Below are 22656 nucleotides of genomic sequence, written 5' to 3'. Positions count from 1 at the left end.
ACCCCCCTAGTATTGGTAGGTTTAGTGTTAGGGTGGATATAGGACTAGTAATAATTTCAAGGAGGGCGTAATAGGCTGTGTTCGAAATGGCATACTTGCTTACTGCTTACTACCCAGTACACAGTGCATACTGCCTACTATTTTTAAGGAACTGTGCAAAACAGTATACAATAAGCAATAGGCGTGCAAATAGTAGTTAGGTGGCAGATACGTATCCTTCAGTACTGTAGTACATTATAAAACAATATGCAGTAATATTGAGTGTAAATTACACATACACATACACATACACATACTACTCCCCATATATTATTAAACAAAAACAAAATACCCACATTGGAGCCGAAAACATCAGAACTAAAGGAATCAAAGATTGAAATGATTTTTTTATGTATCAGATGTCAGAAACTTTGATCTTCTCATAAAAAAAACAGCATATAATTAGTTAGTCAATTGCATTCACAATATCTTTAGTTGTAATATTTCCTCTTACGACATAGATCTTTGTCTCTAAATTTTAATATCCTATTGTGACATTATCCAACATAAATGCAACACTAAATTTATGGTTTCTCCTTTAATGTAGGTGAACAAACTACAAAGAGTGAGAACCTGCAAGAAACAGAGAAAAATTTATAATCTTTACTCCATCATAATAGTTATATTACTAATTAAAGCTGAGTTGTTCAGGAATGAGTTGTATTCAAACCCTTAATAATCCAAAAAGAAATATTTTATGTTTAAAAACTGCATTGAAATAATCTAGAACAAAGACAGTTAGGTGAATATTTTACTTTTACTATATTTGTTAACACACATACATGCTGTTATGAGTCACACATGAAATGTAGAAAGACTTTCTCAAAAGTACATTCGAAGGTTAATTAACAAAAACTAAATCTGCCATGGGCTACACATATGACGCAAAACAACCATTTTCTTAAACATATGTAAAGTCACATGAATATGATTTGACTATTAATCTGCACAGCTGCATTCTGAAGTTTGTTCAGACATATAGTTTGTATTCAAATAAGTGTTTATTGACTATTTAAACCACACTGCAGTGGTAAGTATTCTTTAACAGAAAAGACAAGGGTCATCAGTCTCAGTTTCAGTCAATGTCTATTGTATTCTTTAACAAAATAATAATAAAAAGTATAAAGAAATGTAAACAAAAAAACATTTTAGTTTCTGTGCAAAATGATGGCAAAAAGATAAAGGTGTTGTAGACAAACCTATATTCTAGTTATTTTGTAAATAACTGAATGTAAAATCTTGAGGGAACACAATCGCAAGTCATCTGTCTTCCTTGTCTTCTCATCCACATGGCTATCGCCAGAATCACACACACTGCACATACAAACATCAGGACACCGGCACCTATGTGATATCTGGAAGAATTGTTCTCTGTAAGAGGAATTTTTTACAATCTGTTAAAATACTACATTACAGATTGCTTATTGGATTAGTTTTGTTTCAATAAGAGCAGATTACCCAGAGTGACGTCCAGTTTGTTGTCCAGACTGAGGTGTGTGACGGAGCAGGTGTATTTGTGTTTGTCTGCAGCACTGATCTCCAGACTCTTCCTCATCTGGTACGTCCCGTCATCGTTGGGCAGCAGATCTCCTCCAGTGATCTCATGATCAGCTACAGGCTGCTGGTCTCTGAACAGGGTCAGGTTGATGTGACGAGGGTAAAACCCTGTCGCCAAACAACTCACACGAGAACCTCCAGAATCAGAGATAGCTTTCTGGATGAGTCTGATATTGGGCATTACTGTATAAAAAAAAGGATAAAAGGATAAAGAAAAAGGGCGGGAAACAGGGCACAAATAGGACAAAAGCCTGAAACATTAAAATTAACTGGTTAAACATAACCATAACAGAAAAGTTACAAGAAACAACAACTAAGAAAGTACCAGAGAAAACACAGGGGTACAAATACATAGACAACTAATAGGGAAAAAAGGAACACTTGGGAAAAAAGATGGGCTAATTAATCACAAAAAATAAAAATTTAACAACGGGTCACATTTAAGTTAGCTTTTGAGCCTAAAGATTGTTTTTGGATTGTCATCTGGTAAATTTATAATACAAAGAGAGGGAAATAAGATGTGTCCTGAGGACTTACTCCTCCTAGTCAATTGTCCTCCTCTACTTTTAAGGTAATTCCTGAGAGTTGTTATGCAAACTGGATATAAGAACTTTGCAAATTTCGTCTTGAAGTATTCCAAGTGGGGTTTGATCAGTTCCTTTGTAATATTGGCAGTCACTGTATAAGTAAAGTTGTTGTTAAAGTAACACATTTCATCTGTGGTGCAGCCTCCGGCAGCATCTCTGATAATCATCTTTCCAGGCCTGTCAAGATCCAGCAGCTCACAGACAACCAGTGTCTGATAAACATCTATATAAAGGAGAGATTGTCACAGATTAGCCTCCTTCATCAATAAAAACTTTGTTTTTGACTGTTTTCAAGATGTTTGATTTAATAACCCATTTACAAAATGTCTTAGTAATAACAAATATAAATAATGAATAAATACCACAATATATATGTGCATATAACTAATAATTTATAAAATGTTTTCTTTTAAATACAATTAATGCAATAACAATACGCTTATCATGAAGATGTATTTAAGTAAATGTTTTCATTCCATTTTAAACAGAGTAATTGTTAAAACATTAAGAAACCCATACTTACTGTAATTGTAGTGACTGAGCATTGCAGATCGTCTTGTAAAGGAGTTATACATGTAGCTACTTATATTCTTATAACCTAATTCAATCACACCGTCTTCATTCGTTTTATTCCCTTTCGGAAAATACATTTCTGAATAATAGCATCCAACTGTGATCCAGAATAATCATACAGCTAAATTTAGGAAACTGGGTTTCTCCATGAATATAAGTTGAAAGTAACCACAAAGAGTGAGACCCTGAAATACAAATTGATTGTTCTTTTTTATTATATATACTGTAAGTGCAATACATTTGTATGCATTTCATCCAAGTGAGACAGTAGGCCAATAAAACTGTTTCCTGTATTTTTATTTAAAATGTAAGTCTTAGAACCTTGGAAGTTGGCAATGACTTTTATTTTAATTTAACATATTTTAATTAATGATCCCCTAAATAGGTTGTAGTATAGGCTTGTCCAGAGCCATTTTCAACAAGCCAGGGCTCATCAGGACGGGCTTTGAAAAATATACTAAGAACGTACGCCATAAATATTCAGAACTGCAAAAACAGTTAAAAGCTACATCTGATAACATCTGCAGATTCCCCATAGATAGTTGTTTTTTTTCATTGAGGTGTAATTAGTCCAGGTCTTTTATTACCCTGTTCCCATCATACATACATACATACATACATACATACATACCTATTATTTTAGTTTATTATATGTGTAAAAAAAACAAACTCACAAAAAACTCATTTGGAAACAGTTGAGTTTCCCCTCCCCTTCCTCACAGTGGTTTGGCCTACTGCCTGCTTTCCCAGTTCATCTCACCTACGCTGCCACGAACGAGTCGTGTATGTGGCTGAGGCTCAGTTCATTAGTAGTTGTTGAACTCCAGTAAGTAGGGAATTTTATTCGCTTTAAATATAGCAATTCTGTTTAATGAAGTTGATGCCGTTTCAGTAATAAATGAATTTAAAAATGCTGATCACTGCAGCAGACAATCAACTGCATACATAAAAGCTAACAACAAGCTAGTCAGGAAACAAAACATGGGAGCAGCCATTTTTTAGAAAATGCATTACATCTGTTACTAATGCTGAGGTTAAACTGGGAACTTTTGATGTGGAACTCTTGACTCTTGTCCTCTGGTATTCATTCATTGGTTTAAAAATGCTGATCACTGATGTAATTTCCATGAAATCTGCTTTGTTAGGGATTAAAACGTTACTTATCTAGTTAATATTAGCTTGTTTGCAATAGCTTGTTGCATGGCGCACTGCCACTAACACGCCAAATGACTCGTAGTAATGCAGACAATCAGCTACAACCCAAATTCAGTTCACACATCACTGCGGTGGGTCCCGGTGATACCGGGAAAAACACATTTGGTACCTTTGTTTAGTGTCCATTCAGTGGAAATACAAAAATATAAATAAATACTATATACATACACGCATTTTACAATATAATGTATGCAAAGAATCGTAATGGTGCGTGGAAATGGATGTTTGTGGTTGTCAACCTTTACACCATGAACAGGTTTTTTCTTTCACTTTCACATTTGTCTGAACTAACAGTAGCCAACTTCCAGAAGACCTGCAGACCATCTTTTAGGTCTTGATCGGTCGATGGTAACGAGAGCTGCATATCTAGAGCACTTAATAACTGTACTATGCAAAATTGTGAAAGTATAGTTTCTCTTGGAAAAAGAAAACACTTAAGGTAGTTCGTCAGAATATACTTTAGTAATTTTTTAATACTGTTTTTCTGATAATTTTGTGGCATGACGTTTACATGAATCTTATAATGCTTCTGTGTTTTCTCGACATGTTGAAACTGCAATTGTTTAATCTTAATAACAATTTATAGCTCAATATGTGAATTTTATTGTAACTACGAAACAAAGCTTTTAGTCACTACAGACAGTGTTGACCTACAGTTGGAACACATTAGCATAAAACTTTTTCATGTAATATTTATTTTAAATGGGTCATATGATACAATTCCCTCTCCATTTGCTCCTCTTCTAACTAAAATCAATGTAAATTTGTTGCATGCTCTGTTCCACGGTTTTCATGCTACCATTCTTAAAATAGGAGGATTATCCCTTGAAATGGCTGCACATTATCACAGTAAAGCAAGGGGTGTAACATTTCCTTCATACGTTTGCAATTTTTTGGCCAATCACAACGCTCTGGATAGCTGGCCAATCAGAGTACACCTTGCTTTTTTAGAACGATGAGCTTTGCACAAATTTTACAACATATGCTATTCTCAACATCTTTTAGTTTATAATGACAATAAGTTATTTTATAGTTCATATATAGCTGAGACAATACAATAGCCCAGCTGAAGTCTGTAATGGTCTAAAGCAGCCAAAAGAACTAAATGACTGTAAATGAACATGGTTTGTGTAGACCACAATGTGTTTGAAGGACGATTGTTAAAACTGCATACATAAAAGCTAACAACAAGCTAGTCAGGAAACAAAACATGGGAGCAGCCATTTTTTAGAAAATGCATAACATCTGTTACTAATGCTGAGGTTAAACTGGGAACTTTTGATGTGGAACTCTTGACTTTTGTCCTCTGGTATTCATTCATTGGTTTATTCATTGTTTGAAGATGTTGATCCATTACTAGCAGCAGAATGACCACTTTGCAGATTAATCTACAAAATCAAAAGGATGTTACTCATAAACTACAAGTATTTTATAATCAGTTTTTTTCCTACCTGCTCAGATCTTCCTGCATTTATATATGATGGCTCCGGCTCCACACACCAACACCAGACCCAAAACTATTAGCTATATATTTTATTTATAAACATCAAACAATCATGCAGCGATATAAACTATTCCTGCAAAACCCGAGCCAACCACTTTAGCCAACTTAACTTACTTTCTGTGTCGTCGACAGGTTTCAGGTTATGTGATCTTTTTATAAAAAAATAAAGCAAATTTTCACTTAAAGACCTAACATCATCTTCATTTGTATAATTTCCTCTTGCAACATACATCTTTGTTTCTGAATTATAATAAGCTTCTTAGCTCCGCCCCCTTAGGATCCACATTGGAGTAGGCTAGACCACTTAAACATCGCTTCAAATTACCATCAGCTGCAATAAAGATTTATTTATTAATAAATCAAAATGCATGGTGAAATATATAACGTATGGTTTATTTACACCCGCAAAGAGCATACAGCGATTATTTGTCCTCTGCCTGATTTATTTTGTCATTTTAGTTGCATACTTTACGCTCTTTTTCCTTAATTGTTATTTATATGATTTAGTATTTTATGTTCCCCGGGCTATATGCAATTTGATCTTGTCTTATTTCATTGCACACAAAAGCTCATAAATGTTTTTGAAAGTAAAGCTTTTTATGTGAACGTATAGGCCTTTGTGTGCGGCACATAACATGGACATAACATATAAGGGACACAGGATTGGAAACAGCATGAGGGTGAGTTATTAATGACCTAATTAAATTTTTTGGGTGAACTGTCCCTTTAATGCAGTGGTTCTCACCTCTCACACACTGTTTTGCACATTGTTTCTCTTATTCACTCAGTTCAGTTCTTTGGTCTCTCTCATAAGATCTGAACGATCTGAATCAGGTGTGGTAAATAAGAGAGACATGCCACATGTGCAATGCAAAGCTCTATTAAAAGAATAGTTCATCCAAAGGTGAAAAATTCTATCAAAATCTTTCTCCGAAGTTATGTTTTTGTGGGACCTATTTTTAAGTTGCTATGCTATTTTCTTTCGGTTCGAGCTTTGTATGTCATTGTTTCTGTGCAGTTAACAGTTACATCAAACAACAAGATATATATATAATTAAAATACTGTAAAATACCGCAAGTAATATTTTGTTTTGTTGTCTTGAAAGACTAGTTCAGCCAAAAATGTATAAACCCATATTTATTAAACAAAAATTCACATTGGAGCCGAAAACATCAGAAGTAAAGGTTGATTTTTTATGTATCAGAAACTCATGAAAACCTGCATATAATTATATTCAATTGCATTCACAATATCTTTAGTTGTAATATTTCCTCTTGCAACATAGATCTTTGTCTCTAAATTTTAATATCCTATCGTGACATTATCCAACATAAATGCAACACTAAATAAGGTTTCTCCTTTAATGTAGGTGAAAAGTAACAACAAAGAGTGAGAACCTGCAAGAAACAGAGAAAAATCTATAATCTTTACTCCATCATAATAGTTAAATTACTAATTAAAGCTGAGTTGTTGAGTTGGATGGAATGAGTTGTATTCAAACCCTTATTAATCCAATAAGAAATATTTTATGTTTAAAACACTGCATTGAAATAATCAAGAACAAAGACACAGGTGAATATTTTACTTTTACTATATTTGTTAACACACACACACACACATACATACTGTTATGAGTCACACATGAAATGTAGAAAGACTTTCTCAAAAGTACATTCGAAGGTTAATTAACAAAAACTACATCTGCCATGGGCTACACAAATGACGAAAAACAACCATTTTCTTAAACATATGTAAAGTCACATGAATATGATTTGACATGCAGACCATAAGTCTGCATATAGCTGCATTCTGAAGTTTGTACAGACATATAGTTTGTATTCAAATAAGTGTTTATTGACCATTTAAACCACACTGCAGAGTGGTAAGTATTCTTTAACAGAAAAGACAAGGGTCATCAGTCTGTTTCAGTCAATTGTCTATTGTATTCTTTAGCAAAATAATAATAAAAAAGTATAAAGAAATGTAATAAAAAAAAACATTGTAGTTTCTGTGTAAAATTATGGCAAAAAGATCAAGGTGTTGTAGACAAACCTATATTCTGAGGAGTCTGGGAGTCTATAGTCCCTTAAGCGCCTCAGATGGTATAGACGCTGCCGGGCCTTCTTCACCAGGGTGTTGATGTGACAGGACCAAGACAGGTCCTGCGTGATGTGAACACCCAGGTACCGGAAACTGTCCACTCTCTCCACTGGGGTCCCGTCGATCTTGATGGGATGGTAAGAGCGCACCTGCTTCGTGCTGAAGTCCACTATTAACTCCTTTGTTTTGCTGACGTTCAGGAGAAGATTGTTCTCCTGACACCATCTCTCCAGGTTGTTGGATCTCCTGAAGGTAGGCCATCTCATCGGTGTTGGAGATCAGGTCCACCACGACAGTGTTGTCAGCAAATTTAATGATGGTGGTGGGGTTTGTAGTGGCCACACAGTCATGTGTGTACAGCGAGTACAGCAGGGGGCTTAGAACACAACCCTGAGGGGCTCCGGTGCTGAGAGTGAGGGAGGATGAGGTGTGTTTTCCCATCCGTACGGCTTGTTGTCTGTCGGTCAGGAAGTTGGTGATCCAGTGACGCAGGGATGGGCTGAGTCCCAGGACCTCCAACTTCGAGGTGAGTGTGGAGGGAACTATGGCGTTGGTTGTGTGGAGGTGGTGTGTGATGGCATCCTCCGTAGACCGGTTCTGGCGGTAGGCGAACTGTAGTGGGTCGAGTGTGTCCGGTAGTGATGCAGTGATGAAGTCTCTGACAAGTCTCTCGAAGCACTTCATCACTACCGACGTCAGAGCTACAGGGCGGTAATCATCCAGGCAAGAGGGTTGAGGTTTCTTCGGCACAGGAACGATGATGGACTGTTTGAAACACGAGGGGACTGTGGACTGTTCCAGGGAGAGATTGAATATCTCAGTGAACACCGGTGCTAGCTGGTCAGTACAGGCTCTCAGAACCCGACCTGTGATGCCGTCAGGTCCTGCTGCCTCCCTGGTGTTCACTCTCCTGAATGCCTTCCTTACGTCGTGCTCCGAAATGGTGAAGGTGATTTCCTCTTCGGCTCTCTCGGCATGCACGCTGTTCATCATACCGCTAGCATGATTAGCTGCAGCCCCGAAACGAGCATAAAAGTGATTTAGCTCGTCTGCGAGAGAAGCATCCGCGCTCTCCACTCTGGAGGTTGGCGTTTTATAGTCCGTGATGTCTCTCAGTCCCTGCCACAGGCTCCTAGAGTCACTGTGTTGAAACTGTGACTCTAGTTTCCTCCCGTAGCGCCTCTTTGCCTCCTTCACCGCTCTGCGCACGCTGTACGACGCAGCCTTGTATTCGGTCATATCCCCGGTGACTATCCCCGTGTTGTAGGCTGCGGAGCGGGATCTCAGAGAGTCGCGGATTGTTTTGTCTACCCACGGCTTCTGGTTGGGAAACGTCCTGATGACGGTTTTCTCTACCGTGTCATCCGCTAGTTTCCCGATGAATCCCACCACCGCTTCCGTAAACACGTTGACGTCCTCGGAGCTGCGCCTGAACATGTCCCAGTCTGCGTCATCCAAAGCGTCCTGCAGAGCGGCCACCGATTGGTCAGACCAGCGTGACACCTCCCTCTGTACCGGGGCTTCCTGCTTCAGCCTCTGTTTGTAAACAGGCACGAGGAACATGGCGGCACGGTCCGATTTACCAAACGGTGGGCATGATTTTGCCTTGTAGCTCTCTATGAAGGGTGTGTAGCAGTGATCCGGCGTCCTTTCGCCCCTGGGACAGGTGATGTGCTGGTGAAAGTTCGGCAGTGCGCGCTTGAGGTTTGCACTGTTAAAATCCCCCAACACAATGAGTGCGGAGTCCCGGTGATGTGACTGGTGTGTTGTTAAGTGTTCGTGTAAGTCCCATATTGCAGTGTCCGTGTCCGCTTGAGGTGGAATATAAACGGCACTGACTATGACCGAGCTGAATTCCCGTGGAAGATAGAAAGGGCGACATTTGATGGTCAGAAGTTCCAGGTTTGGTGTGCAGGAGCGTGAGAGAGGAACAACGCTCGCGCTGTCGCACCAGCGGTCGTTCACCATCAGACACACTCCACCTCCCCTTGTCTTCCCCGACTCCATTGTTCTGTCCATGCGGTAAACAGAGAAAAACTCGGCCGGTTGTATGGCGTGGTCCGGTACCGCTGGGTTCAGCCATGTCTCGGTGAAGCAGAGAAGGTTGCAGTCCCGGATGTCTCTCTGGAACTTGATCCTTGCCCTGAGGTCATCGAGCTTGTTTTCCAGAGACTGGACGTTGGCTAACAGGACACTAGGTAGGGGAGCGCGGTGTGAGCGTGCCCTCAACCTGTTCCTGACGCCGGCTCGTTTCCCTCGTGGACGCCGGTGCGGGTCGCGTCCTTTCTTCTTCGACAGGATCTCGCTCGGCAAACATGGGTCCGGGTTTAAAAACGGCGAAAGGTGGGTGCATTGTACACCAATAGATATAAGAGTGGCTCGGTCGTATGTAGTGGTAGCCATCGTATATAAAGAAAACAGCGCAGACTATTCAGAATACGAACGATTAACAAAAAAATAGAAAGTTTTGCCGGAGCGTTCGTGACGGCAGCCGACCTCAACGGCGCCATCTTGGAATCTGCACTATTGAGCGTGTCCTGACGGGAAACATCACCTCCTGGTTCGGGAACAGCACCATGCAGGACAGGCGAGCCCTTCAGAGATCGTCCTCACTGAGCTCCCTGTGCTGCAGCACATCTACAACAAGCGGTGCTGTACCAGGGAAGATCGTGGAAGACCTCAGCCATCCCAACAGTGGACTCTTTTCTCTGGAAAGCGCTTTCGTTCCCTGAAGGCAAACACAGAGAGAATGAGGAGGAGCTTCTTCCCGCAGGCCATTCGGAGTCTGAACCAGAAAACACCCAGTACCTAATCACCGGGATTCCCATGTTCACCCCTCTTTCCCCAGATACTCGCCACTTACATTTGGACAATTACACTGGACAGTATTGCACTAATCACTTTACATTGGACATTTACAACAGCCACTTTATATTTTATACTTTATTTTATTTTTTATACTTTGTACACTTCTTATATATATATATATATATATATATATATATATATATATATATATATATATATATATATATATATATTTTTTTTTTTGATTTGTTTTGTTTTCTATTCCAACACTGGACGGTTGTAAAAAAAAAAAAATAAATAAAAATTTCACTGCATGTCGTACCATGTATGTATGTGTATGTGACAAATAAAATTAGAATTTTGATTTCTAGTTATTTTGTAAATAACTGAATGTAAAATCTTGAGGGTACGCAATCGCAAGTCATCTGTCTTCCTTGTCTTCTCATCCACATGGCTATCGCCAGAATCACACACACTGCACATACAAACATCAGGACACCGGCACCTATGTGATATCTGGAAGAATTGTTTTCTGTAAGAGGAATTTTTACAATCAGTTAAAATACTACATTACAGATTGCTTATTGGATTAGTTTTGTTTCAATAAGAGCAGATTACCCGGAGTGGCGTCCAGTTTGTTGTCCAGATATAATATTGAATATAGGTTGAATATACCTCTCTGAATTATAGTATCCGACTGTAATGTTGTTGGAGCTGTGCATTGGTGTCCACCGGTACCAGGCTTCACATCATGTCCGCCTGATGGGAATGGAATGTTAGAACTGTATATTGACATAAATGCACCTGTGGCCTTTCAGTTTCAGTTCTCGGTCATAACATGACCTCCATATAATACTGATATGGGCGCCAGAATAATCTGAAGGAGTGAAGATTCTGACGCACAAAAGATACGACGAACGTGTTTGAAACCCTTGTTTACCAGTTGCTTTTACTTATCTTGTCCTGTCCTTTCCTCTATAAATAAAGCAACTTGTTATCTGAGCTTCGGAGGCAAAAAGAGAGAAACCTGCTTTTCTCCCGCTTGCAACCGACAGCGCAATCCTTGCAAGCTAAAAATCCAAAGAACTCGTCTTGTGTTTTATTTTCGCTTGAGTTGATCCTTCCTGGTAAAGAGCCGTTTGAGTGAAATAGTCTCAACAAATGTCATCCAAAATTGTTGTGCAGCTAAATTTTGGAAATTGTGTTTCTCCTCAAATATAAGTTGAAAGCAACCACAAAGAGCGAGAACCTGAAACACAAAATGGCTCTTTTTATTATGAACAAATACTTAGTATGCAGTAGGCTACGAGGCAAAAAAAAATAAAATTTATAGCATGAAAGTAATACGATTAACGCGCTATTGAGGTTAGAGAGGCAATATCTAAATCCCAACTGTCTATACATTTAATTCATTGAACAGGAGTAGGTTTTTTTATTACAATAATAGCCTGTGAAAAAGCGTAAAATAGCGTACTTACCGTATGGAAGTGTAAGTACTGTGGTGTAATTTTGTTTTGATCAGATGTTACAGAGTCGCACTTGTTTTGTTTTTCTTCAGCTGATTTCTCCATTTCGCTCGGAAGGAGGCATTTACGGAAACGTGCAGAATTTTTGTAAGGCGGTAATGGAGACCCAACGATCCCCTCGAAAAGAGTGCAAAAGTACGGACTAAACTACATTCAAGACTAGACCAGGGACGTCAAACTCAGCCCTTTAGAGTTAACTATTAATCATTTTCAAATTCATAACCTGTTAATTTTCTAAAATAAGATCTTCTTAATGACACATGCAGCCTACAAATGTAGTTGTATCCTGGACTTAATAAAAAGCGACTGCAAAATTTGGTGAGCTTTATCCTACTAAGGCCGTATTAATGTGAAGGATCCTTGGAAGGAATCATTTGTTTTGCGTCCTTCAGTTAGCTGAATTTGAAGGATGCATGGGATGTATCTTTTGCAACCTTCAGTCACTGAATTTTATTATGAAATGTAAGACAAAAATCATGTTTTCTGACATGAAAGGATCTATTTTTTTTGGTGTATACTCATTAAACGCTAAACTGCAAATGACTTAAGCCACGAGAAGACTGTTAGACAGCTGTGATTCATCGTATTGCATTGATAGAAAGCCAAATAACTGAAAGATTTGCAATACAAAGTATTTTTCCAAAACTGTAACTTTTATTAGTATTTTCGTGCCGTGATGGTGAGGGCAGAAACATACGTGACTTAGCCACATGTACTTACTAGATCATCTCATTGTATTGTATTTATATGCCAAGATGGACTCTAGCCTGCAAGACTCTGAAGGGCTGAACTAAGAAAGATGCAGCCTTGGTAGGATGCAGCCTTCCTATTGCGAAGCACCCTTAGAATATACCAGTGGTTCTATATGCGACTCAAGCCCACTGAAACCAGTACAGAGGCTATGGTCGAAATGGTATACTACCACAACTCCTACTATACTGCAGTATGCGTATTATTTGAATAGTATGTGAATTTTGGCTGAAATTTGAAGTATGCATCTGAAGACACTGCATGGAATACTGAGTGAACTGGAGGCGGGAAATAGTACACAAATGTTACAATAATAAAGCAAAACATGAAACAAAATCCCATAATCGTTATTTGCTCTCAGTTATACCCCTCTTATCAATGGCTTTGTTACTAGCCACCAATACATAAATTAAATGAGCATACAATACAATAAACTGCCAAAGAAAAACAAAACTAAGCCCGGCAATACGGTAACAATAAAATACTATACATACACACAACATAAAAAAATGCTACCTGAAAAAGAACCTAGAATAAACCTTCTTGACAACACTCCTGTATTCAAATAAGTTTATTTAAATTACGTTTTTGTACATATTGTACATATTTAGAAGGGATAAATGGAATTCACTGTTATTCTCACATCTTACACTGCATGAGAATCTTTCATACGTGACATCTTCAATGGTTTGACCTCCTTGCAAATGGATGTCTTCAGAAGATTAAAAATCATCATTATCTTCATCATCCTCATCATCGTCTGTACATGGACATAAATGTTATTTAACACAAGACACTAATCTGAATAGCTGTTATTGCATTCTGAGGATGGTACATTAATGTTAATTTGTATTTACAATTATATGTTAATTAAGCTTACAGTGTGTGACTATATGCAAACAAAGCATAAGACATTATATACACAATGTGAGCTTGCAAAAATGTAAGCATAACTTTAAATTAGGCCTACCTCCCTCTCCTTCTCCTTGCCTTGAGTGCTTGCTCGTGTGAACGGCTATTGCCAAAATTACACAAATCACCAGCAGGACAGTAACAGCAGATATCAGAACACCAATGTGATAACTGGAAGGTTTATCTTCAAAAAAAGGAAGAATGCATATAAGATCACCAAGACTTTCTTAGGAGATCATTAAGACTTTGTATATTGCTTTATTACCCAGAGAGACGTCCAGTTTGTTGTCCAGACTGAGGTGTGTGACGGAGCAGGTGTATTTGTGTTTGTCTGCAGCACTGATCTCCAGACTCTTCCTCATCTGGTACGTCCCGTCATCGTTGGGCAGCAGATCTCCTCCAGTGATCTCATGATCAGCTACAGGCTGCTGGTCTCTGAACAGGGTCAGGTTGATGTGACGAGGGTAAAACCCTGTCGCCAAACAACTCACACGAGAACCTCCAGAATCAGAGATAGCTTTCCGAATTAATTTGATTTCAGGTTTCTCTGAAAAAAAAGAAAGAATCATGAATATGGGAACACAGTCTTTTAAATCAATGATACAATTTCATGTTAGTATTCTACAGTAGACTTAAAATTACGGCACTTAGGAAAATATCAGGAAAATGATATAGTGTTCAGGTAAATGCCAGATATATTTACAAAAATGTATCCTTGGTAATAATCATAAAACAGAAACAAACCAACAAACAAACTATTTGTACATTTAACAGTTTACAGCAGTAAAAACGTTTGTTGTAAGTAGTGGTCTTCAGGTCTCGAGCACTTACCCTTTCTATTCACTTCAGCTTGTCTCTTTTTGAGGTAATTCTTGAGAGTATCTATGCAAACTATGTAATAGAAATTTTCGTATTTGTGCTTGAATGCTTCCAGGTGGGGTTTGAGCATTTCTTGTGTGACATTAACAGTCACTGTATAAGTAAAGTTGTTGTTAAAGTAACACATTTCATCTGTGGTGTAGCCTCCGGCAGCATCTCTGATAATCATCTTTCCAGGCCTGTCAAGATCCAGCAGCTCACAGACAACCAGTGTCTGATAAACATTACTAGGCCTACCTGTGAGGGGGAAAAATAAAGAGAATATTGTGATGAGCTGATTTCCATCATCAGGCAAAATTACTGCAGGTATCACCCTGAGATATGTGTTTTATCATTAAGCCTCTCAAAATAAAAAATAACTACTTAATCACATACTTACCGTCATTTTGTCTGTGTTGCCTGAAGAGCGCAGATCGCCTTTCAAAGGAGTTATACATGTAGTCACTCACACTCTTTATGTAACCTGAATCAATCACGTCGTCCTCATTCGTCGCATTTCCTCTAGCAATGTACCTTTCTGAATCATAGTATCCGACTGTAATGTCATCCAGAACTGTCGTGTAACTAAACGGAGGAAACCGCGTTTCTCCCTCAACGTACGTCGAAAGCAACGACAAAGAATGAGAAGCTGCAAGACAACGTTGCTTGTAAGTAGTCGTTTTTTCTGTCTCTCTATCTCTGTACATTTGGCAACTGTTGGCAATGAAATAAGTTTCGTGCAGGAGCAATGCACTATGAAGACCAGTAACGAGATAACACGTTGCCACAATCTTTGTGATAATCTCGAACTGAATAAATAAAGGCCCATCTTTTTGAAACTTACCATTTGAAGTGGATAAAAAAGTACAAGTTAAAAGTGTTAAAAGTACAAATAGCACGGTGATTTTATCCATATGCCCTGCATTCTTTCTATCACCTTCCGATATAGAGAATCATCCGCATATAATTCGAGGTTAGTTTGCCGTCGATTAAGAAAGAAAACAATCTTGAGTTTCGTATCTCAACGCCCGCGGGCATATTTCATTTTCCGCGTTCCATTAATCTTAAGCAACTGAATTAAACACTCGTCTGTACGAACTTTCGTTTTATAATATATCGTAATATTTTCACGGCGGTGCTCTAAGGCTAAAGAGAATATAATATAACGTCTTACGTTTAAGCAAAAAATACAGTACGTTTAGTAAATATACAAACTATATTTAAGTTCTTAGAAATATTTTATTTTAAGCTTATTTTCATACCATGATAAAACATGAAAGTAGAATGCAGTGTCATCCTTCTTTTCATCAGAGTATTTATTTGATTACAGAACAAATCAAAATGTAACAATCAAAGCTGACTTGATAAACATTTAGATAGGGCCTACATCAAGTTTTCTACTTCCTTATTCAAGATTTTATTTGTCACATACAATTTGTACAACTGGTATTGAAATGTTCTGGTACATTCCAGGACTGTGTAAAAAGAAAGAAGAAAATGTATTACGAACTGATATATGATATATACACTGTCCACCTGTTATATTATTATTATTTTATCATATTATCACATACACCATGAAGCACACTGATAGTCTTTGTGATTTTAAGCAGGTTCGGCCACCAGCCACTCTTTGATTTCTTTCTGGTTTTCAGCCACCCATTTTATATTGGCTTTTGTCTTCTCGATGGCTTGTTCCAGAGCGGCTGTCCCTGATCCAAAGCCGGTCTCTGAATTGTCACTCTTAAACTGCAGAAGCTTTTCGCATTGAGGGGAGAAACAAAACAGAAGTTAATTACAAAAGGAACCTGTTTAACATGTTTAGCTTCTACGCAACTTTACTGTAGTATATTATAAAATATACACACCTGCTTGAGTTCAGATTCGGTTGAAAATGTTTTGGTTATGCCACTTATAAGGCTGGCAAAGTTAAAAGACCCCACACCATACCTAGGAGACAAATTCATTCTGTTACTGCATTTAAGATTCATTTAAATTCATCAAAAAATTGCAGTTGAGTTATAAATGTTTTGTTGCTCATAAAGCTCACTCTGTGATCATATACACCCAGTTCTTCCTGACAAAATCCCAAGCTAATGTCTGACCATCTGGGTTGCTGGCAATATACACGATGACAGAGGTAGCGTCCTGTTTACGGATCATTGATGCATTAAGCGTGTATCCAAGGTACCTATATTAATGGCAATAAAAAAGCATTTTGTATTAACAATATATTTCTAACATTACTTCTATGTTCCCAAAGAACAACATATATCAAACCTTTCTAAAAGTGTGGTATTTTTTGCACAGGCCAGGGCTGACATGAGTTTATCAGCTTCTATCGCTATGGTGGCCTCCTTAAACATCTGCCAGCCGAAGTCCCATTCGTCAGCACCACCTGAAGCAAGTGCACTGCAGTACACTGCAGACCTCAAGTTAGGGTGAATCCTGGAAAAAGAGATCTGAATTAGATTTATGTAATGTAAGACATTGGAATGCTTGACCAGGAGACCGCTCTATTATATGGGTAAACTCACGGGTTGTAGTTTGGTCGGTCCATCCATTGTCTGTACCAGCCTGTCGTGAGATTTTGACACTCATCTACACCAGAGCTGCAGGCAAATCTAATGGCATTAACCTGATTGTACCTACACAAGGAAAAATAAAGACTTCATTAAATACGATTATTTTGACTGTTATTGCTGAATACAAAAGTATTTATGGATAACTTACTGCTCTGTATGACCAGTGGGTACATGTGACCAATCTGCAGTAATGACCTTAAAATATTCAAAAAGTGGGGTCACCTGGTTTCTGGTGTAATTCTAAAAAAAAAAATGCAAAACACATATTACTTTAACTCTACATATATTTGAGAATTATATAAACAAAACACTTCTTAGGTTTCAAATGAAAAAAAAATAATAATTTTTATATATATATATATATATATATATATATATATATATATATATATATATATATATATATATATATATATATAAACAATACACTTCTTATGTTTCAAATGAAAAAAATAAAAATAATAATAATATATATATATATATATATATATATATATATATATATATATATATGAAGAATTAGAACAGACCTGTAGAAGTTCATAGACATCGGTTTGTGTAAACATAAGGTAAAAATAATCCAGATTGTTGAGAGCAGACTGCCACGGCATATATTCTCTTTCTTCAGATAAGTACTTTGTAGTTCTCAACGCCAGAGTGACAGGAATTATCTTTGCCCTTGAAAAATAATTCAGATTCAGTATGCAAGTGAATTAATTTAAATATGCATGTACAAATAAAATATACATATCACATTGTTTTACAATTATATTTCATATTTCAAGAAACTGTGCCAGTTCTCTTCGTGTCTTTTTTACCTGGCAAGGTTAAATGCATCATCCACTACCTGAGCTCTGTTGATGACTGGGATGACCTTTACAAATAAAAAAAGCAATAAATGTGGTCAAATGTATTCATTATAACTGAGTGTCTTTATCTTGTGTCTTTAATGTGTCTTCACCTTGTGGTTCTCAGTCAGTTGCTTCAGGAGACGCTCCCAGTTCTCGGTGTCATAGTTCACTCTGTAATATCCAGTGATGTTCAGATTCACCAGCACCCAGTCATTTCCACTTGTCTTCATATCAAGGTGAAAAGCTTCATACGAAAAGACAATCATGTTAACCTATTCCACATAAAAATGTACGCATTAAAATTGTGAGCTCGTCCCATTCATAGGAACAAAAGCATATTTTGTGTTTATACAAGTTTTTTCCGTGAGCCAAAAGCGTGACTGCACCACCTCTGCCTTCATCCAATTGACGGGTACGATCCATTCATAACTACAAAACCAGAAAAAGTGAACACAACACTGAAGAAAACAGATCTACTAACAACACAGTCTGCTCAGGTAAGCTTTGAAGATGAACGTAGACCTACTTGAATGGAGACAGCCTCTGAACGGAAGACTCGGGATCCAGAAGGAAGTGAATCTGAGAGACCTGACCTGTTGTAGTGTTGACAGTGACCACTGGAAAGCCCATCTGAAGAACCCAGCGGTCCATGATTTCTTTCACACTTAAGGGAAGAACTGTTCCAGACTTATCAACAGCCTGGAGATGATGATGATGATGATAGTAATTAATCAACCACTAGATGGCAGTACTGTCAAACCTTTTCAGTCAGTTTGGATTTCTGAGCAATTCGTGTTATGTTAATATGAATAATTAATTATTATTATTAGTACGATATTACAGGTTGTGATTTACAGGCCCTTACAGTTTGAAGGTGATTCCACAGGTCCTCACCCACTGTATTTTGATAGGCGAACATAGTAAGATATGTCTGTTAAGGAGAAAAATATAGCAGATTAAAAACAAAACAAAACGCGTTGGCCCATAACCGGATTGTAATTTGCTCACATTCAATCCTTGCACGAACACAGGCTCGGTAAGAAAATCTGACAGCATTCTCAACACCGACGCCCCCTGCAAGTTACCAGAAGAAAAAAGTGTTAAAGGCCTGCTAGTAACGATACGTTTACTTCAAGGTTAAGGTTATCGAGCGTCCAGCACCTTGCTGTAGGAGACTGTATCAAACTGCTCAGTGATCTGCTCTGGTTTTATAATATCTTCCTCATCAGAAGACAGCGGATGGGAGGAGGCCAGAGCGTCCACAGCAAAAACACGATGTACGTCTTTAAGGATAATCAAGTCTTTCTGTGAGAGCGATAAGGGAGAGAGATAAATGAACGTCCATGAAATGTTTTTTTTCCTAATTTATCCACCTTTTTCTTCAACGCGGAAGTAACTGGACGAGGCTCAGGTTCGTTAGAAGCTACGAGGAGAATAAACATGCAGTAAAACTCTTAGCACTACAAACCAGTGTGTTTATACTTAAGATAATACATTAAAATAACACGTTAAGACACAAACATGTCTAATAACACGCAACAAAACTAACTAAAATATAGCTACCCTCATAGTATTTACAAATGGACGCGCCCGTTTTTACGTCGAGAAAAAAAGTGGATATACAATTTTCGAGTAATCAATTTTTATTAAAAAGGCGAGAGCCAGCTAAATTTCTCCGATGATAACAGTGGAATTTTGTTTAGTTTTTCCATTGTTAAAACTTTTAATGTGGAGAGAAGTCACAGAAACAAGATTTTCAGCCAGGTATTGTTTTCTTCAGATATTCAGGCAAACGGCTATGAACGTCTGTTTTGCCATATGAACATGGAATTAGTTTACTGGAATAATAAGATACACTTTAAAAGATGTAAATAAAATTTTATGACTGATAAGTTGTTTTTAGTTGACCGACCATGGTGCTGTAAGTCCATTAAAAGTTCATTAGTTTGTGAACACTCACCACGTTCCAGGATGGTTCAGCAAAGTCTGCACCAAGATATGATACATAAGACGCAAATCCTTCATTTAACCAAACTTCATTCCACCACTTTAGAGTCACAAGGTTGCCAAACCACTGACAAGGAAGACAAACAAGTCATATTATAACTGTATTATACATATTATAGCTTTTTAAAACGTATTCTATCATTGTTTTTTTATAAATGCAAGTACCATGTGTGCCAGTTCATGAGCTATAATGGTGGCCGTTCTCTCTTTGTTTGCATTAGAGGAGATGACTGGATCATATAGAAGGTTCGTCTCCCTGTACGTCACCAGCCCCCAATTCTCCATCGCCCCAAAGTAAAAATCAGGCAGGGCAATCTGGTCTTCGGTTAGAGAATTCAAATTCTTTACATAGACTTTTTTTTCTCAGTCAATAATCTTTAAAAGATGTATTAAACATACCTGATTTTGAGAGTGGATATGGTACATTGTAATAATTTTCAAAAAACTTGAGGATTGGCCCAGTTATATTCAGGGCATAATCACCATGGCCGTCCTCAATGGCTTTCTTACGAGCCCATATTCTTATCTGTTCAGAGCAAACATAGTTTTGTCATATGCACCATAAGGAACAAGTTATGGTAAATAAATGTGAGATTTTTATTATTTAAACCAGCTTTACAGCTCGTGAAAGATGAATGATGGTCCTACCAAAGTGTCCTTCGCTGATGTAACTTTTGTGTAGTCACTGACAACCAGTGCTAATAGATAGGAGGACATGTTCTTTGTTGGCTCAAATGTTGTCACAGTAACAGGTTGTCCATCAAGAACAGTGTCCACTTTCTCTGAATGAAGAAAACAAGTTGTGAATTAGATTCTGTTTTATCATATAGTATAATTTGACTATGTATTTATGAATAATCAATTAAAACATAAACAAGCAGGGAGAGGTTTTTTTTATAGATGCTCTAGGGACCTCAGTTTATTATACCTAGTGTTCACATTACAATATGTAACAGTCATTGTGTGTTTTTAAGTAGAACTGACCGATTTCCATTCCATTCGACAGGGCCACGGTTCCTCTGTCATGAATGAGTGTAATGTGGAAAACCGCTCTCATTGCAGGCTCATCGAAACATGGAAAGGTCTTGCGAGCATGTGTGGGGTGCATCTGGCTGGTGGCTACTATCCTGGAGGAAGTAATTATCGTCATGTCTCAAACATATAGTGTTCCTAACACCAACAGTAGGTACAAACCATAAGATAAGTTTATTATGCCATTATGGGTCATTATGCTGTTTTAGGAAACTGTATTTTCTCTGTCCAAACAATGTTTACATGATGATTGAATCTCCCACACCATGTGGATATTATATAGTGCCCAAACACAGACATAAAATTGCTTTATGGATCCAGGAAGTCATTTTCCATGTTTATATGACAGAACAAAGGTTAAACAGGCGTAAAGCTGCCAAGAGACTTATCAAACAAACATGTGACTTGCCAATGGCAAGAGCCCTAGTGCCGCTCCTTACTGGTATTATCAAAGATAAAGATCTTAAAATTATTAGACGGACTTACTTTTTCTCTCCGTTCTCATCATATTCACTGCGGTAGAACCCTGCCAGGTCATCAGCAAGTTCTCCCACAAACTCTGTGTAAAGCTCATAAAAGTCTCCAGCTTTCAGCTTGCCCTTCAACTGTATGACAAGGTATTGCGTCATCTCCTGCATCCAGGTTTTCTGAATTGAAGGTGCCACTGAGGTACCGAGCGCAGAGAGCTTGGCCAAATATCCATCGATTGAGGTCAGGTTTAGTTTATTGGAGTGAATTAGGATGAGATCAGTCTCCCTCAGACATTTGAAGACCACGCTGGAGTTTCCAGTGAATACAAAGAGGCCATGAACGTTCGGCTGGAGTCGAGGCCAGAGAGTGATGTTGTAGTAGTCTGGAAGCAGAGTGTCTGGTAGACGGTACTCGTTCCAGGGTTCAGCAGTCGCTTCTGTAGAAGGTAGGAGTTGAACGGTCCACAAGCCAACAATGGTGGCCAGTGATGCCATCCCCAGGAAAGTGCATCCAACACACATTGCACTAAAATAGATTCTCACCATCTTTCCCTTCACTGCAGATTAGTAAATATCAGAGCAAACTGTGATGGCATTTTATTGATTCTTCCCACCTTCTCTCCTCCCAAAGGGTATAATGGCTTATCCATTAACACTGAGACTAGCCAGTGAAAGAATCTGGTAACCTGATAAGTTGAGGAGCACTAAGATAATATATAATGGCATGTGTCTTCCCTGACATGTTTATGCAGCCATTACTCTTTAGTAGAGTGTGACACTAAGAATCGTGGGAAAAAGCTCAGAAAAACAAGCAAGGCAGCTTAACAGCCATGAAATCATCTAATGTAATACAAATATTTTTAATTAATGTAATTTTACGTTTGTGTTAGATAACAGGGATCCAGACCAATATTGAAATGCTACAAATTACAATAATTTAAAATTGCCACTGGCAACCATCAGGAAACCTTTTTGAGGTATTTTTCGACATCAGCATAATAACTCACAAACAAATAATTGAAAGGTCGGAAAGATTAATGAAACAGCATTGAATTCGCTTTAGAGATAGCAGCTTGTCTCATTTAGAGCTGTTATAGAATTTACAACTGACTGAAACGTAAGTTTATTTTTTAAGTTACTTGATAACTTTCTTGAGACAATATATGTAATTAAAGATACACATTCACATAAAAATAATAAAGGTAAACAACAACAACAAAAAGATGTTATTGTTTACCATCTCTAGCATAATGTAACATATAAACTACTATATTTCAAAAG

General features: G+C 37.8%; 3 protein-coding genes and 1 long non-coding RNA gene across 6 annotated transcripts; 1 reads left to right on the top strand and 3 right to left on the bottom strand.

Annotated features, from left to right (window-relative positions):
* Positions 1 to 1112: 1112 nt before the first annotated feature.
* On the bottom strand, positions 1113 to 2917 carry LOC122330770 (T-cell surface glycoprotein CD1b3-like). The gene is made up of 4 exons (XM_043228046.1): positions 2707 to 2917; positions 2134 to 2406; positions 1498 to 1779; positions 1113 to 1410 (listed from the first exon to the last, which is right to left on the bottom strand). The coding sequence occupies exons 1-4, from the start codon at positions 2831 to 2833 to the stop codon at positions 1250 to 1252; spliced, it is 843 nt and encodes a 280-aa protein (XP_043083981.1). The 5' UTR covers positions 2834 to 2917; the 3' UTR covers positions 1113 to 1249.
* A 7823-nt stretch (positions 2918 to 10740) lies between these two features.
* Positions 10741 to 15541, bottom strand: LOC122330769 (class I histocompatibility antigen, F10 alpha chain-like). Of its 2 annotated transcripts, XM_043228044.1 has the most exons (6): positions 15275 to 15541; positions 14831 to 15079; positions 14404 to 14688; positions 13838 to 14119; positions 13631 to 13756; positions 13217 to 13420 (listed from the first exon to the last, which is right to left on the bottom strand). In XM_043228044.1, the coding sequence occupies exons 1-6, from the start codon at positions 15342 to 15344 to the stop codon at positions 13383 to 13385; spliced, it is 1050 nt and encodes a 349-aa protein (XP_043083979.1). In that variant the 5' UTR covers positions 15345 to 15541; the 3' UTR covers positions 13217 to 13382. The 2 variants fall into 2 exon arrangements, with proteins under 2 accessions (XP_043083980.1, XP_043083979.1); XM_043228045.1 differs by lacking the exons at positions 13217 to 13420; positions 13631 to 13756 and adding an exon at positions 10741 to 10916.
* LOC122330771 lies at positions 14961 to 16882 on the top strand. Its single transcript, XR_006248085.1, has 3 exons — positions 14961 to 15098; positions 16502 to 16617; positions 16741 to 16882. It is a non-coding gene; the product is annotated as an uncharacterized LOC122330771 (long non-coding RNA).
* LOC122330768 (aminopeptidase N) lies at positions 15650 to 21968 on the bottom strand. 2 transcript variants are annotated; one of them, XM_043228043.1, is made up of 21 exons: positions 21392 to 21968; positions 20858 to 21000; positions 20522 to 20655; positions 20273 to 20399; positions 20039 to 20193; positions 19827 to 19940; positions 19028 to 19171; positions 18875 to 18940; positions 18732 to 18797; positions 18393 to 18565; positions 18219 to 18295; positions 17977 to 18110; positions 17834 to 17889; positions 17546 to 17693; positions 17164 to 17255; positions 16968 to 17078; positions 16711 to 16878; positions 16481 to 16621; positions 16299 to 16380; positions 16005 to 16188; positions 15650 to 15905 (listed from the first exon to the last, which is right to left on the bottom strand). In XM_043228043.1, exons 1-20 carry the CDS (start codon positions 21919 to 21921, stop codon positions 16036 to 16038), a joined length of 2814 nt encoding a protein of 937 aa, XP_043083978.1. In that variant the 5' UTR covers positions 21922 to 21968; the 3' UTR covers positions 15650 to 15905; positions 16005 to 16035. The 2 variants fall into 2 exon arrangements, with proteins under 2 accessions (XP_043083978.1, XP_043083977.1); XM_043228042.1 differs by having other exon boundaries at positions 15650 to 16188; positions 21392 to 21967.
* Between the last annotated feature and the right edge of the window lie 688 nt (positions 21969 to 22656).

Source organism: Puntigrus tetrazona, chromosome 25 (assembly GCF_018831695.1).
Source record: "Puntigrus tetrazona isolate hp1 chromosome 25, ASM1883169v1, whole genome shotgun sequence".
NCBI lineage: Eukaryota > Metazoa > Chordata > Actinopteri > Cypriniformes > Cyprinidae > Puntigrus > Puntigrus tetrazona.
The sequence above is the reverse complement of the archived record's forward strand: the minus strand, read 5'-3'. Positions and strand labels throughout refer to the sequence as shown.